This window comes from Lynx canadensis, chromosome B1 (genome assembly GCF_007474595.2).
Source record: "Lynx canadensis isolate LIC74 chromosome B1, mLynCan4.pri.v2, whole genome shotgun sequence".
In the NCBI taxonomy this organism is placed as follows: domain Eukaryota; kingdom Metazoa; phylum Chordata; class Mammalia; order Carnivora; family Felidae; genus Lynx; species Lynx canadensis.
Window position 1 is genome coordinate 149,998,299 of NC_044306.2, and position 16,838 is coordinate 150,015,136.

The window sequence follows — 16,838 nt, forward strand, 5'->3', positions numbered from 1 at the left end:
TGAACTTAAGAGATACGTATACATTTCCACATGGGAGAGCTGTTTCAGAGAGGTTAAGTAATTTGTCCAACGCTACACAGCAGTAGCCGGCAGAACCAAATTTCTAAGTGAAGCTTGTTGACTGTACAGCCAGTGACCATACTTAGTACTCTCTACTGCCTCTAACATCCTCTCCATAATGCCCCAAATGTGGCATTTGATTACTGCTCTAAGTTAAATTCTTCTGGTACTTCACTTTATATTTAGCCTTGGATGCTAAGAAGATTATCATGAACTTTTATGTTCATTCACAGCCAGAATAATGATATGCTAATGGCATACTTACTTTTTTTCTGTTTCTAAATTTAAATTTTCTTTTGGTTACATTTGTGCTTTATATAAGCTTCCAGTACCACATTTAGAAATCAGGTAGCCATACAACTTATCAGATAAGTAACACAGAAATACGTATAATATAATACCTGTAAGTGACAATAATATTATGGAAATATATGGCTTTGCATTAAAGATAAAAATGGCATATTTAATCATGTTGAAGTCAAAAGCAATCTTTTTATCCCATTTTCAAGTACTAAATAAACTAAGCCAATCAAGTAAGACAAGAAAAAAAAAATGTATGATGATTGAAAGGGGAAGACAGGAAAGAGATTCATTTTAAGGAATTGGATCACATGATTATGGAGGCCGACAGGTCCAAAATCTGCAGGACAGGCTATCAGTCTGGAGACTCAGAGAAAAGCCAATACTGTCTTTCAGGTCTGAAGGCTGTCTGCTGTCAGAATTCTCTTTTGCTTCAGAATGGTCAGACTTTTGTTTTATTCAAGCCTTCAGAGGTTCACCAACATAATGGAGAGCAATTTGCTTTACTCAAAATCCACCTATTTAAATGTTAATTTTATCCAAAAATTACCTTGCAGAAACACCCAGAATAATATTTGACAAAATATTTAAGTATTTGGCCCAGGAAAGCTGACAGATAAAATTAACTATCACACTGTGATGATAGATGGATTGACTTAATATGTAAACCCAACAGTCTCTTTAATTTTCAATTACAGCAAAATCTTCTTGAGAAATTGGCAAATATTCTATAATGTATGTAGAAGAATATCTTTCATAAATAATTAATGAACTTTGGAAAATAAAAGGAAATACTTGAGAGTACCTCAGATAATAATATGTAATATGTAACATGAAATATGTAAAATGATTGCTCTGATCTCCTACTAGATGATGTGAACAATAGAACAAAAGTAGTAAAACCAGAAAAAGAACTGAGTATATGAAAGCCTGCCATGGGATAAGAGTGATGTCAGAAGTTAGTGAGACAATCAGTGAGAAAAAAAATCACACTGAGTAGATTATTAGGAGTGGTGTAATAATATATAAATTATTGAGACAAAAAAGGGAAGTGAATATTTATCTCCTACATATGTTTATATGATATTGTAATAATAATATAAAATCTAAATAAGCCTGTTCAAGCCTTTAACTGACTAGATCACCTACATGATGGGGAGCAATTTGTTTTACTCAGAATCCACCTATTTGTTAATTCTTTAATATGCAAGCATTTTCACAAAATTTCATTCCTTGGATAATTCAGGTGTTTAGTTTTGGTATTAGAATATTGCAGGATTTTCAGTAATATCCCTAATTATAAAAAGCAGATTAAGGACACTAAATGTATGTTACCTACAAATAGAAGAGTCAATGTGAATGTACAAAGTAACCCATAATGAGGATGAAAAGTGAAGTAATCATGAGGTTTGAGGCTCTAACAGAAAGAAACATGATGACAAAATCTGATAAAACTTGATTCTTTCCACAAATAATAACCACATTTGTGTGCTGTTTTTGAGTTAGTGTTTGTACACTTTTGTAGTGTCCCTGGGGTCCTACTATGCTCTGGTGGGAAGAGATAGGGGAAATAAGATTGCATTGGAGAAACATATATTACTGGTGAAATAAATAATTATGTAAATACACACAAACATAGATTATGTAAACACATATGGCATGTTATGGTATCAGTAATAAGGCAATAGGAGGGTTCTGAATAGTACTGGATTATTAAAATATAGCAAATACGCCTATAAGTAAATCTTACACTATCCTGACAGTTTTTTCTTTGTCTTTAGAACTGAATCTATACAGTGCATGGATATTTTATCAAAAACTATGAAATAACGTAAAGAAGGCTCAGAATATTTAAGTGATTACTTATTTTTTAATGTTTATTTTGAGAGAGCAAGTAGGGGAGGGATGGAGAGAAAGGAAGAAAGAAAATCCCAAGCAGATTCCATAAGGTCAGCACAGAGCCCAAAATGGACCTTGATCTCATAAACTGTGAGATCATGACCTGAGATAAAATCAGTAGTTGGAGCTTAATAGGCTGAGCCACCCAGATGCCCCTAAGTGATTACTTTCTGAGCAAAAGCAATAGTTTAGAATAATATAGAATGGATTTCCAATATTAAGTTGTCAAAATATTAATTTATATAATGAAATAAAGTAAAACTTCCTGTTACATGGTTTAAAAATTCCCAAATATTCTGTCTCTTCGATGAGTATTCCATATACTTTCTGGTCTTACTGAAAATTGGATTTTGCCCTATAATCCTTTAAGTATACTCTATTCATTCTACCATACTTATATCAGTCAGGGTCCAGATAGACACTTGATCTGTGTTCTCCTCTCTTCTGACTGTATTTCCAACAGTTTCCTCTACTATGCCTTAAAAAAGTATCTTCATCTTTATGTTTTTAATCATAAAAACATATCAATATCAATAACCCATGATTCCTAATGCCAATTGTCAATCTTTTAGGAACAGCCCCCGTTCACAGAGGCATCTAGTTCGTAGTCTTATGCTCCACCCCAACTTCTGTTTTTACTCTGGGTAACTTAATGTTCACGATAAGCACCCAATATGAAATCATGTTTTTTTTATCCCTTGACATCCCTAATTTAAGACCATTGCTTATTTAAAAGGTAAAACCATGGAGGCAGTAAAAAAGTGGTGATCCCAGGGATTTAGGGATAGGGATAGATGAATAAGTGGAGAATAGGAGATTTTTAGGGCAGTGAAACTGTTCCGTATGATACCAAAAGGGCCGATACATGACATTATACATGTATCAAAACCTATAATATATATAACATAAAGAGTTAAATTTAAGTTATGGAAATTGGTTGATATTGATTGTAACAACTGTGCCCCACTAGTGTGGGATATTTATGGTGGAAGAAGCTGTGTGTAGGAAAGAGGCAGGAAAGGGTGGGAATTCTCTATATTTGCTGCTAAATTTTGCTGTGAATGTAAATGGCTCTAAAAACAGTGTATTAAAATTAAAAGAAGAAAAACACAAATACTGCCTATCCCCTGAGATTAAGACACTGTATTCAACAGCTGCTTACTTAACATCGTGTTGGTACCTCAAATTTAGCATGCCCAAATATGAACACATTATTTTCCCTCACAGCTGCTCCCCTTTAATTCTTCACTTTAGTAAATGCCACTATTCTCTGCTAAATTGCCTGTAAGAAACCAACAAAGACATATACACAGAAACAACAAGCCAAGGATTCATTCTCGAACTCTCTCCCTTAATCCCCACCTCCAGCCAATCACCAAATCATAATGATTTTTTTTGTAAGTACTTCTTAAATCTCTCTACTTCTACTCAAAAATTACTATCATATTATAGTTTGGATCTCTATAGTCTCTTGCAGGAATTATTGCAACTGTATCTCAGCTCATTTCCCTGTGTTAAATCTTGCTTCATTCCAAACAATAGTCAATGTTTATGAAAAGGTAAGCTGTATCACATTGCTGTTTAAAAATTATACACTGATCTTTCATTGATCTTAAATTTGAAGAATACTTAGTATTGCCCATTTGTTGTTGTTGTTGTTGTTGTTGTTTTTTAATAAACTATCTCCTGATAACCTTTTCAGTCTAATTTCTCTTCTTTGTTAAAACCAAACAGTTCATCATTGTTGAACTTTTGCCAGGTTTTTTGGATGGGCCATTATAGCTCTATATGAAATATTCTCAGAGTATTATAATTTCCCCACTATTATCCATTTCTAAGACTAGGTTATGCTAAATAACATGCAGCTACAAAATCTCAGTGGCCTAAGACAACAATTTATTTTTTTCTTATGTTGAATCCTTATCTATTGAGCTGCAGCTGGTTTATCCATTCTTTAATCGGGAACTCAGGTTGATATATTATCTAGAACACTACCTGTAGCTACTATCTGTAGCCCTTTGACATAACAAAGGAAAAGAGAACTCTGTAGTAACCAGATCTGACAATTAAATAGTGGGCCTAGAAGGGATACATACCACTTTAGCTCAGTCTCATTGTGCAGAGTACTCCATGGTTCCACTATACTCAGGGGCTAGGAATCTCATCCTTAGCAAATATGTGGCATAGCTGATGAACAACATCACTAGTGGTTGCCATGATAATGTTATAAGATACCTACGGTAGTATAATAGTCTAAGAAAATAATGTCCATTAATTGCTGTGTCTATGTTTTCAGCTTAGGGATTAAACATTATAAATAATAAACTAGAAATAATTCCAGGAGATAAAAAGTTAAACAATCAAAAATAAACACACTTATTTACCTTCGGCAGGGGCTTTGCAGGTTTGCAGTGCAGTCCTCCAACAAATTCAATGTTAGGTAAATAAGGGTAAGGAAATTCAATATCCCAGTAAGTTCGAATCAACCATATTTCAGCTTTCCCCATAATCTCACATAATGTGGCAGGTTTTCCTGAATAAAAATGAAGGATAATGGAAAACAAACTGGTATGTTAAATAGGAAATGTTTGACCATCTAATTTTCTAAGAAAAATCTTTAAAGAACCAATATTGGGCCCATGCAAACCATACAAAATCAATTCACCTTTTCCCCCTGAAGGCACATAATAGTGAGATTTTGAATAACCAAGCAAGGATTTAAGTCTAGAACAAGACCAAAAGCCTGCTGCTTTCTCCTGCCAATGGAGTCTGTCTCTTCAGCTAAGCCTGAGCCCTACTTCATGCTCAGAATTGGCAAATACTCTCAGCAAAGGATAAGAAACAAGCAGTGATCCTTGGCTCATTGTAGTAGAGTCTCTGACTCTTCTGGAATTACAATGTATCTCATTCTTGTTGCTCCAAAAGCCTTTTGATTTCTTTAAAAACTGACCTTTGAAATTCATCTGTCTTCTCGTGTTTTCGAGTGTGCTATAAACACCTAATCACACCCAGCCAGGAATAGAAATCTTTTAATACATTTTTGAAAAGTCTTATCTCCTTTGCTATGCAAAATTAAAGTTCCTGTTTCACAAGAGTTTGTCCTCTTTGATGGCAAAATATTAGCTATTCTGACATATTTAGTTGACTGACAGCAACAAAGGAGTGCCTTTCAACTGATGTGGCAACCAATTGAACATTAACAGAATAAAAACTCAAATTAGTGGCTGAATTAAATGATTTTCCTTATTTAGGAGCCAGAGCTTTATTTCTGAATTCTAGTCAATTACTATGGTATAAGGAAACTTACCCAGAGGTTTTGTGTCCTTTTGAAATATATATTCAGTATTGCTGATACGAGGAAATTGTAACTATATAGTTTTCCACCATAAGGCCTTTTAAATATTCTCCTTGATAATTCTAAATATGCTAAAATTTTGATCAGAAAATATGAGGGATTTTGAATTGACCAGGACAATCTATCTGTATAAGCAATCACAAACAAATCTCAGTAATTTATGGGTTTGATTCTGGTAATGGCAATGGTATTGAAAATCCAACTTCATACTCAGTACATACTCCATTTTAGTGACTTCCTGGTGTCAGCCACGGATGTAATCTTCTTCTCTTTGTGTAATGCTTCACTCGCCCCACCTTTTTTATAACAGTTTTGTAATTTATATGCCATACAATACTTCCTTCTAAAATACACAGTTCAGTAGTTTTTAGTATATTCATAAAGTTATGCAGCCATCACCATTATTTAATTTTAGAATATTTTCATTACCCCCTCTAAAAAACCCTGTATCCATTGGCAGTCATTCTGTTTCCCCTTCTTTGCAGCCTCTGACAACCACTACTCTACTTTCAGTCTGTATTGGTCTGTTCCAGGATAATCTCACTCATTTCATATAAATAAATTACAAATGGTCTTTTGTGCTCCCATTTTTCACTTAGCATAATGTTTTCAAGGTTCATCCATGTTGTAGTCTGTACCAGTTCATTACTTTTTATCGCTTAATAAGATTTCTTTATATGGATATGCTTCATTTTCTTTATCCATTTATCAGTTGATGATCATTTAGGTTGTTTTCATTTTGGGCTACTATGAATAATGCTGCTATGAGCATTCATGTATATGTTTGTGTGGGCACATGTTTTTATTTATTGTGGATACACAGCTAAGAGTAGAATTGCTGGGTCATAATGGTTGATTCACTTCTTCATAACAAGATAGTATCTTTTTGCTGTTGAATCTCCATTCCTGAGATATTAATTTAGGACACTTAATGCAATTTATTGAAATGAAGTCAATATAGTACAAGGGAAGTAAAAATAATTGATTTGGATAGAGATTTTTAGAAACCATTGTCTCAAATTTGGAAGTCAAAAGAAACCACAGCATGCCTTTTTGATGTCATACTGAGACACTGTTAAACAATAAATGATGGAAGAATTATTTAATTCTTTAGAAGAATGTGCCTATATTTTACTTTTTTATTACTGATTCCCTATTTACTTTTGAGTCCACATATAGTTAGGTTAAATGTTAGCTTGCATATTTCTGTCTGGTAGAAAATATCATCCCCCAAATTATGATTTTATTGCTCTATATGACATTAAGCAGTTTTGTGTCTAACTTTAGTAGTATTACCCTAACATTACTTTTTCTCCCCAGTTGTTTACAAGTAGCTCCTCAAAATATATTTGAACCACACTTGCATTCTTAACTGGTTTCCTCCTCAATGATTGAATATATATACACACATATATATATATATATATTCATATATATATATGTGTGTGTATGTATATATATGCATACATATATACATATATATTTATGATTCATTTAATGATTGTATAAGAATTATGGGTTGTATTTTTTTCAAAAATAATTCAAAAAATACTTGGAATACATTACATAATGAAGATCCTAAATTCTGAATAACCCTAAATAAAAAATAACTTTATTCTACTAAAGTAATAGAATTTTTAAACTTCTGAGTCAAAGAAATGTTTTCCGTCTACCTATCAAGCCTTCACATTTTTCTTTCTCAGATTATTGATATATTCCCAAAAAGAATATTCTAGGGTGCCAAGAGCTAAGAATCAGAGACAAAGTCATGTTCCATCAATGATGGTTCACTATAAAAGAGGTTCCAAAACTTCATGTTAAGTTTCTGGAACCAGAAATAAACAGACAACTTAGATCCAGCAACAGATCACTCACCGCTTTATTCATGACTCAGAAAATGTCTCCAAGATGAGATGCTGTTACCTTTGCTCAGTTTTGCCTTTTGCTGTTTGGCCCCTGACCATGGGTAAGTGATGGGCATAGCAGATTCTGTCCACATGTTTTTAGGGCCAAATCTAGAAGAAATAAGCACCTGCTTCCATCCACAGAAGGCCCAGAAAAAGTCACAGTGCTGTGTGTTAGATCTTATACTGTCCTGAACTAATCACTGGCATATCTTGGGCAGCATACTTCATCAGCAAAGGCAATGCTGTTTGATATCGATTATATGCAGAATCTAGAAAAATCAAACTCATGATAAGAGAGATCCGATTCGTGGTTGCCAGAGGCAGAGTGTAGAGTGGACGAATGGGACGAAGGTTGTCAAAAGATGTCCATTTCCAGTTATAAGATAATAAACACTGGGGAATATAGTGTACAACATAATCATTATAGCTAAGAATACTATTTTGTTTATTTGCAAGTTTCTAAGAGAGTAGATCTCAAAAGTTCTCACCATAAGGAAAACAATTGTAAGTATGTGAGGTAATGGGTGCAAACTTATTATGGTAATCATTTCACAGTAATATATCTCTCAAATCATTGCGATGAGTATCTTATAAAATGTTATACATAAACTGTATCTCAGTAAAAGTGCAAAAATTCATAACAAGAAAAGAGTTTTGGTTATCACCTATTACTCATGATCTTATTGGAGCAGTCAGTCAATGGAATACGCAGCACACACACATACACACACACTCACACACTCACAAAATCACACAAAAACAAAAAACAACCCTCCAAAACAAACCAAAAAGTGAGATCAACTTCTGAAAGAAAAAAAATGACTGTCATTACTTACTGACTTTTTATGAATTGTCAGTCTAATCTATATCTAACTTAAATACTAGTAGAGTTGCTAAGGGATTATATTTAGGTTGCTGAATTCAAGAGTGAAATACAAAAGCACCAACGGATCTCCTTTATCTTTATAACTATAAAAAAGAGATATTAATGGTAACTAGACTATAAAAATAATGCTAGAAATAAGAGTTTTAGCAAAGAATGGTAAAATATTACTGATTGTTATAAAAAAGATCTGAATAAAAATTTGTTTTGAAAAACTTTAGATGTTCAAGAGGTCAGTTTTCCCCTGATTGATCTCTGAATTCAGTGTAAACTTAACTCAGTAAACACATAGAATGCTTCATAAACTTTCTGTAAAGTTCATTTGAGAGGAAAGATGCAGAAGGCTATCTACAAACATTTTATAATAAACAAACATAGTAGGAATTTATACTCTTAAGCTCCAGAGATATAACTGAAGAATCTTATGTGGGAGTTTTTTTCCTGACATTATTTTGTTCTGGCATTGAGAAGAATGAATAGAGAGAGACCTAAAAGCAAAGTGAAACTAATATGTATAATGTGAAAATGTCTCCCACAAGGAAGTGTGATTCAACGGTAATAGTTGATAAGCTATTTGGCCATGTTAAAATTTACACTTAAGGTATTAATATTCTAAATCTTTAGGGTTACATAGAAAAACTTCATAGGGAGGGTAAGTGATTATTTTGTTATTGTTAAGATGCCAGTAGTAATGCCCAGGGACCAAGTTGTTGAGAAGAGTGATTTTGCTTTTAAAATATACTTTAAAGAGAAAGACAAGGATGTAAGATGTCCAAAATATGCAGACTTGTAAATTGGAAGACTAGGCAAGCATAAAATAATAATGAAGATACTTTCTATTCTTACAGCTTTTTTTTTTTTTATGTTTATTTTTGAGAGAGAGAATGAGCACACAAGTTGGGAAGCGGCAGAGGCAGAGGGAGACACAGAATCCGAAGCAGACTCCACACAGAATCCGAAGCAGGCTCCAGGCTCCTGGCTGTCAGGACAGAGCCCAACACGGGGCTCAAACCCACAAACTGCGAGATCATGACCTGAGCCAAAGTCGGTGCTCACTCAACTGACTGAGCCACTCAGGCGCCCCTATTTATATAGCTTTTTGTAATGTAAAACAAGACAAGCCGTAACAGCAAAAACTTCCTAACCTTTTGGAAAAAAGAATTATTATTTTTAATGTTTATTTATTAGAGAGGGAGGGGGGAGGGGCAGAGAGAGACAGAGACAGAACCCAAAGCAGGCTCCAGCCTCTGAGCTGTCAGCACAAAGCCCAATGAAGGGTATCATGTGGTATCATGACCTGAGCTGAAGTTGGGACACCTTAACCAACTGAGCCACCTAGGCGCCCCTGGGAAAAGAATTATAATGGAACTTCCCATTGAACTAATCTATAGTATGGGAATGTAGAATATAAAGAGGTAAAAGGAATTGCTGAAATAAGAGAGAAACAGTGTGCTCAGGGTCAAAGCTCACAATTTGACCTCTAATGCAATTTTGAATAGAACAAAAAAACAAAACAGTGAGATTTAAAAATCTGGAAACATGGTCTTTTAGGGGAAAAAAAAATCACATTTTGCCATTGGGAGAGAACTACATATGAAACCAATATATATTTATTTATTTTCTAGTTTTGTGCTCATCACATGCTAAACCCTGCAACCAGCAATAAAACCTAAATTGGATGCAAACAGAAAGCCTGAGAAAAAGCAAGTCGATCCGGAAAAAAAAAAAAAAAAAAAAAAAAAAAAAAAAACCAAAAAACCAGACTGTATAAAAGCAAAACTAAACGAGAGGAATAGTCCAGAATTATGTCAAATTCAGCACACAGTTTTCTAGATATTGCAAAAACATTAGTAGCAGCAACCAGGATTTATGTGTATACATAGAGAATATTCTTCCTGTGATAATTTGTAAAAAATCAATCATCCAAAACCAAAAAAATTTTTTTTTGTTTTTTTTTTTTACTGAAAAAGCTTGGGTCCTCACTTAAAAATATTTTTTTAAGGGATGCCTGAGTGGCTCAATCAGTTAAATGTCTGACTTGGTCTCAGATCATGATCTCATAGTTTGTGGGTTCAGAGCTTGGAGCCTGTCTTTAGATTCTAACCCTCTCTCTCTGTCCTTCTGCTACTTGCACTCTATCAAAAATAAATAAAACACATACAAAAATTTTTTAAAATACCTTTTTTAAGATTTTATATCGTCAGGTAAATATTTACATTTTATTTTATTTTTTAAGTGTTTATTTTGAGAGAGAAAGCACACAGGTGTGAGTGCATGAGTGGGGGGAGAAGCAAAGAGCGAGGAGAGAGAGAGAGAATCCCAAGCAGGCCTCGGACTTGATCTCATGATCACAAGATCATGACCTGAGTCACAATCAAGAGTCAGATGTTTAACCAACTCAGCCACCCAGTCACCCTTTTTCTTATGAAGTAAGAATCTTTAATGCATGCAAATATATCTTACCTAAAGCCTTGCTGTAATAGTCATCCCATTCCGGAAATACAAAATATAAAAACATAATATCAGTCACTGTGTACAGTAACCAATTCTCTAGTCTCTGTACAAAAGTCATGCGGTCTGTCAGTCCTGATGTGATGCCAGGAACATATGAAGAAGGGATAGGAAGCTGAGCACACAGTCTCTCAATGACATTCCCATAAGAAAATCGAAAAGAGTATATAAATGGAATATTGAGGAGCTCAGCCAACAATTCCCCACAAAAGCTTAAGGGATCAGCTAAACAGATATCAAACTTAGCTGCTTGTAGCCTGCTGAGTAACTCCTTATTTGTGATAGCACTCTCACACATTCTTTTGGCTGTCCTAGAAAACCTGTAGACAAGTTCTGTCACTTTTCCTTGCATGCTCCACCATGAAAGTTTTGGCAGTTCAAAGGAAACATCATAGAGAATACCATTGAGCTCTTCCATGAGAGTTTCTTTAGTTACTGGAAGTTGAAGGATCTCCACATTAAAGGGAATCTTGGTATGATCAAACAGATAACTTGGTGAAGGTACCAGGACAGTTACCTCATGCCCATGAAGCTGGAGTTGATCCAGGATAACTTTTAAATTAATCCAGTGACTAAAATCCAAGGGCCACACAAGTATTTTCCCAGTCCTTCCAGAGTCGAAGAAATATAGATGTAGCATGAAAAGAACCCAGAAACCTTTTACAGTCCTCATGATCAACTCTTGCTCTAACTAAACCGAGGCTTAAACCAAGTTCATGAAGTTCACAATCCCACAGATCTCTTTCATGACTTTCTCAATTTATAGTAGGTTGAGCTGAACTTTGGAGTACATAGTTGGTTTTACCAAATGCAGCTGTTTTGTTTTAAAAAAAAATCAATACAGTTGGGGCGCCTGGGTGGCTCAGTCGGTTAGGCATCCAACTTTGGCTCAGGTCATGATCTAGTGATTCGTGAATTTGAGCCATGCGTCAGGCTCTGTGCTGACCCCTCAGAGCCTGGAGCCCACTTCAGATTCTGTGTCTCCCTCTCTCTGCCCCTCCTCCACTCGTGCGAGCGCGTGTTCTCTCTCTCCCTCCCCCTCAAAAATAAACAAACATTAAAAAAATGTTTTTAATCAGTACAAACAATGAAATGAGTTAGGAAGAAAATAGAATGAGAGTTTTAAAACTTCTTTTAGAGGATATGAAAACAAAAAAACTTAAACACAAATTGAGAATAAATTCTAAATGATGTTAAAATCCATCACCATGTAAAGCATTATTCAATTAAGATTGGGTATTTTGGTAACTTTTTCTCTGGTATCTTAAGTTCCTTAGAACAGAATGGTCTGTGTAGTATTTTTCTTATGGACAACTCTGCTAGGAATTCTAGAGGAAAGAGGTTATCACCTACTTCCAGAAGCAGAGTATATGTGCCAGAGGCATTAGGGCAGGGAGAAAATTTAAATCCAAATGTTCTCATGCTGAATTCAGTGCCCTTTCTGCCAAATCACATCTATCTTTAAGAAAAAAAATATTTTTTTTCTTTTGCTATTACTTCATATATGAATTCAAGTTCTGATTCTAGATCAGATTCATATTATGTTGAAAAGAAACAGAATAAAGGCAAGTCATGAAGAAGATACCTTAATAATCTTATTCTTCCTTCCAGCACATTCAATTCTATTTTCTTTACTTTCTTGTTCTAACAAACTTTTTATAATGTAAAATTCTACTTTCTTTTTTTTTGCTTGGATCCCTACACCTGGAAACCACCACCCCATGGAGAAATGGGTCCAATGATATTTAGGACAATAACTTTATCAATAATCCTTTTGCTTAAAAAATTGATTTTAGGGGCGCCTGGGTGGCTCAGTCGGTTGAGTCTGACCTCGGCTCAGGTCATGATTTCACAGCCCATGGATTCGAGCCCCACATGGGACCCTGTGCTGACAGCTCAGAGCCTGAGGCTGCTTTCGATTCTGTGTCTCCCTCTCTCTCTGCCCCTTCCCTACTTGTGCTCTGTCTCTCTTTCTCTCCCTCTCAAAAAACTAAAAAAATTTTTTCTTAAAAAAATTGATTTTATACAAGGAATTAGTAAGAAATATATCATAATAACATTATCATTTCCAATATCATAAGAATATCTGACTAATAAAAAACAGGATTGAGCAATTATTCAATTGATCACCGTATCTATAAGTTCTACTCCCAAGTTATATATTGATCTGTTCTTCTCTGTCAGTTGTTACTATCACTTTAAACCTAGCCATTTTCATATCCAACTTGGATTTACTGCAATAGTTTTCTAACATCCCTACTTTCATTTTTACACTCTCATAACCCGCTTTATACAAAGAAACTTTCCTGACTTTCAAAAAGTTTATTTCAGAGAATGTCAGTCTTGGGTAAAATATGTTAACTCTCTTTTTCGTATATGTTAAAATCTGTATTCTCTGAAATGGACCCATGAATCCTGACTGATATTCTAATCTTATGTTATTCTACTTTATTCCTCCATCCACATCAGCTATATTTGAGCTTTTTTATTATTAGCAATTGTTTTCTGAAGTGGTATCAGCAAGAATTATGGACTCCATCAGGAAGCCTGCCTACCAGCTTTTGGGGACATCTCATCTTCACACCTCCCTTCCCCAGCTAGGCCCACAGTTGTCCCCAACACTGCATGTACCTCACTCCTATTAGCTTGACAGCTCAAGGTGCATGACCCCATTGTGGTGAGACTAAGCCTTTGTAGACAGCTTTTGGGCAAGTGAAAAAGGCTAGCCTGGATCTGTGGGATTGGGAGAGTTTACACAAACTTAAACATCTCAGGGTTCTGCCCTAGGGAAAATGAATGGGAAGCTCTCAACACTAGGTCTGTTTTTGTGGGTTAGGTTAAGTCATACAATCTGAAGACATCCCCTCAAGAGGGAATAAGAAGTAAGGAGCAGACATATCCATAGAAAAGGACTGAGAAAGCTAGTTGGACTGACGGATGAAGGTGTTTTTTTTCCCCCCAGAGCCAGTCAGCAAACCCTGGAGGGAATGATCACTTCTTTAATGTGAAAACTGACACAAGACTTCAAGGAACAAGAAAAGTCAAGGAAATATGACACCACCAAAGAACAAAAAGAAATGCAAATCTGTGAACTGCCTGCAAAAATTACAAATTAGATTGTTCTAAGGAAGCAGAGTAAGCTTAAGAGAACACAGAAAAATCAATGAAATCAGAAAAACAATATATGTACACAATGGGAGTTTCAATACAGATAGAAATCATAAAAAAAATGAGCCAAAGATAAAGTTAGAAAACAATTAAAGAGGATATTTTGCTTATATGAGGACCAAACAAACAGAAATATTTGGTCTGAAGAATATAATGAATGAAATAAAAAAATGAATACAGATCATCAACAGCATACTCTATGAAGCAGAAGAATCTGTGAACTCAAATACAAGTTATTGAGATATTGGAGGAGCCAAGATGGCAGAACAGCATGGAAGTTTTTTGTGTGTCTCGCGTCCATGAAATACAGCCAGACCAACACTAAACCATCCTATACACCTAAAAAACTAATTGGAGGATTAACACAACAATCTGCACAACCTGAACCACGGAATTCAGCAGGTATGTGGCACGAAGAGGTGAACTTGGGGGAGAGAGAAGCCGGTGGAGGGCAGGGAGCCACTTTTGCAGGCAGAGAGAGGATGGAGACTTGGGAGGGGGAGGAATACGGGAAAAGTACCCCTCCCCAAAAGCAGCTGGAGAGAAAGTGGAAAATTAGAAACAGCCGCAGGGACTAAACTAAAAAGGGAAAAGGAGAAAGGAGAGGGTTTAAATTCCATTAAGACTGTAAACAAGGGGAGCACAAAGTCTGCAACTCCACAGCTCAATAACTGGCAGTGCTCTGGTGAGAAGGGTGAATCGCCAGGAACAGAGTGGGGTCCGGGAGGTTCTCAGGCCACACGGGGAAAATCAGTTCCACTGCTGGAAGGACATTTGGTGGAGACTACTGAAGCCACCGGTCGCAGCAGACCCCAGAAAACAGCCACATTCGCTGGTGCTGGAACAAGGTCGTTAAGGGTGAAGCCTGGTGCCAGATATGTGTTGTGATTTTCCATAATCCCTGAAAAGCTGCTGCTACACTATCTTGCAAACTTTTTATGGGGCAGGCAGGCACCTGGCCACAGTCTCGGGGCATGGGCAGCAGCAGGGTCCCACAAGCGTTCCTGGGTGCAGCCAGCTTTTGGCCATTGCTCAGTGAGACCCTCCCACAGAGGGGCAGAACAGGTCAAAGCCACAGTCCTTCAGAAGTAAGAGACCAGGGTAAAAAGCCGCATTTGATACAAAACTTGGGAGAGAGGTACTGCCTGGGTGGGGCCTGGTCACGAAGAGTGAAAAAGCAGGGAGCAGATGAAAGCTGAAGACAGAGGACAAGTGCACGATTGCTGATCAGGGAGAACATAGATCCGATACTAGAGACTGGGTAGCTGTGACGTCATTTTCACCTCTCCCGTGCATGCGCATACACACCTACGAGCACTACAACAATCCACCCCCGTGGACTAGCAGTGCCATCTAGTGGAGAACGGAACCGTTACAATGAGCCCCACCCAACAGGGCCAACCTCGTTCTTCAAGAACACAAGTCTCACCACCTACTTAGTTTATGGACTATAAAGCGCTACATAGTCTGACTTCTATGGGAAAACGAAGTAATTTCACTATTTCAATCTGTAGGTCCATCTATTCAATTTTCTTTTTTTTTTTCTCTTTACACTATTTTTCTTTTTCTTGAATACAGAAAGAGAAAAATTCATTTTTATTTTCAATTTTTAATATTTTTAATTTACTATATTTTTTACTTTTGTGTAAATTTTTTCAAACTCTCTTACTTCCATCATTTTTAGTCTACTTCAGTGTATTCACCTTTTCAAATTTTCAAACGATTTCCTTTTTATTTTCTTTTTCGTTTCTATTCTTTTTCTTGAATGCAGAAAGAGAAAAACTTCATTTCTACGTTCAATTTCTATTAAAAATATTTTCCTTTAATTTTTTTACTATATTTTTTGCTTTTATGTAAATTTTTTCAAATTCTATTTTACTTCCATTGTTTTATTTTAGTCAACTACAGTGTATTCACTTTTTCAAATTTTCAATCATTTCTTTTTCATTTTTCTTTTTCTTGAATACAGAAAGAAAAAATTCATTTTTAGTTTTTATTAAAAATATTTTTCTTTAATTTGTTCTACTATATTCTTCACTTTTGTGTAAATTTTTTCAAATTCTATTTTACTCCCATCATCTCATTTTAGTCTACTTCAGTGTATTCACTCGTTCAAAATCTCAAATGATTTCCTTCCCCCCCCCCTTTTTTTCTCTGTCTAATCACTATCAACACCCAGACCAAAACACACCTAGAATCTAGCACCATTTATTAGATTTTCTGTGTGTGTGTGTGTTTATTTTTTAACTTTCATATATTTTAATTTTAATTTTTTCATTTTAATTTTTCTACCTCATTAATTCCTTTTCTCCCTTCAAAATGACAAAACGAAGGAAGTCTACCAAAAGAAAGAGCAGGAAGAAACGACAGCCAGGGATTTAACCAACACAGATACAAGCAATATGTCTGAGCCAGAATTTAGAATCGCAATGATAAGAATACTAACTGGAGTCGAAAATAGATTAGAATCCCTTTCTACAGAGATAAAAGAAGTAAAAAATAGCCAGAGTGAAATTAAAAAGGCTGTAACTGAGCTGCAATCATGGACGGATGCAGCAGCAGAAAGGATGGATGAGGCAGAACAGAGAATCAGCAATATAGGACAAACTTATAGAGAATAATGAAGCAGAAAAAAAGAGGACGATTAAGACAAAAGAGCACGATTTAAGAATTAGAGAAATCAGTGACTCATTAAAAAGGAACAACATCAGAATCATCAGGGTCCCAAAGGAGGAAGAGGAGAAATAGGGGTAGA

General features: G+C 35.5%; 1 protein-coding gene across 4 annotated transcripts in view; it reads right to left on the reverse strand.

Moving 5' to 3' along the window:
• Nucleotides 1-16,838, reverse strand: part of LOC115512586 (UDP-glucuronosyltransferase 2A1-like) — a 48,063-nt gene that overhangs the window by 15,533 nt on the left and 15,692 nt on the right. The window contains exons 1-2 of one of the 4 annotated variants that reach the window (XM_030313751.1): nucleotides 10,868-11,675; nucleotides 4,644-4,792 (exon numbers count right to left, since the gene is read on the reverse strand). In XM_030313751.1, the coding sequence (XP_030169611.1) occupies nucleotides 4,644-4,792; nucleotides 10,868-11,588 (870 nt within the window). In that variant the 5' untranslated portion in view covers nucleotides 11,589-11,675. Of the gene's footprint in view, nucleotides 1-4,643; nucleotides 4,793-7,489; nucleotides 7,792-10,867; nucleotides 11,676-16,838 lie in introns of those variants that run through there. The other 3 variants (XM_030313753.1, XM_030313755.2, XM_030313754.1) reach the window with 3 other exon arrangements.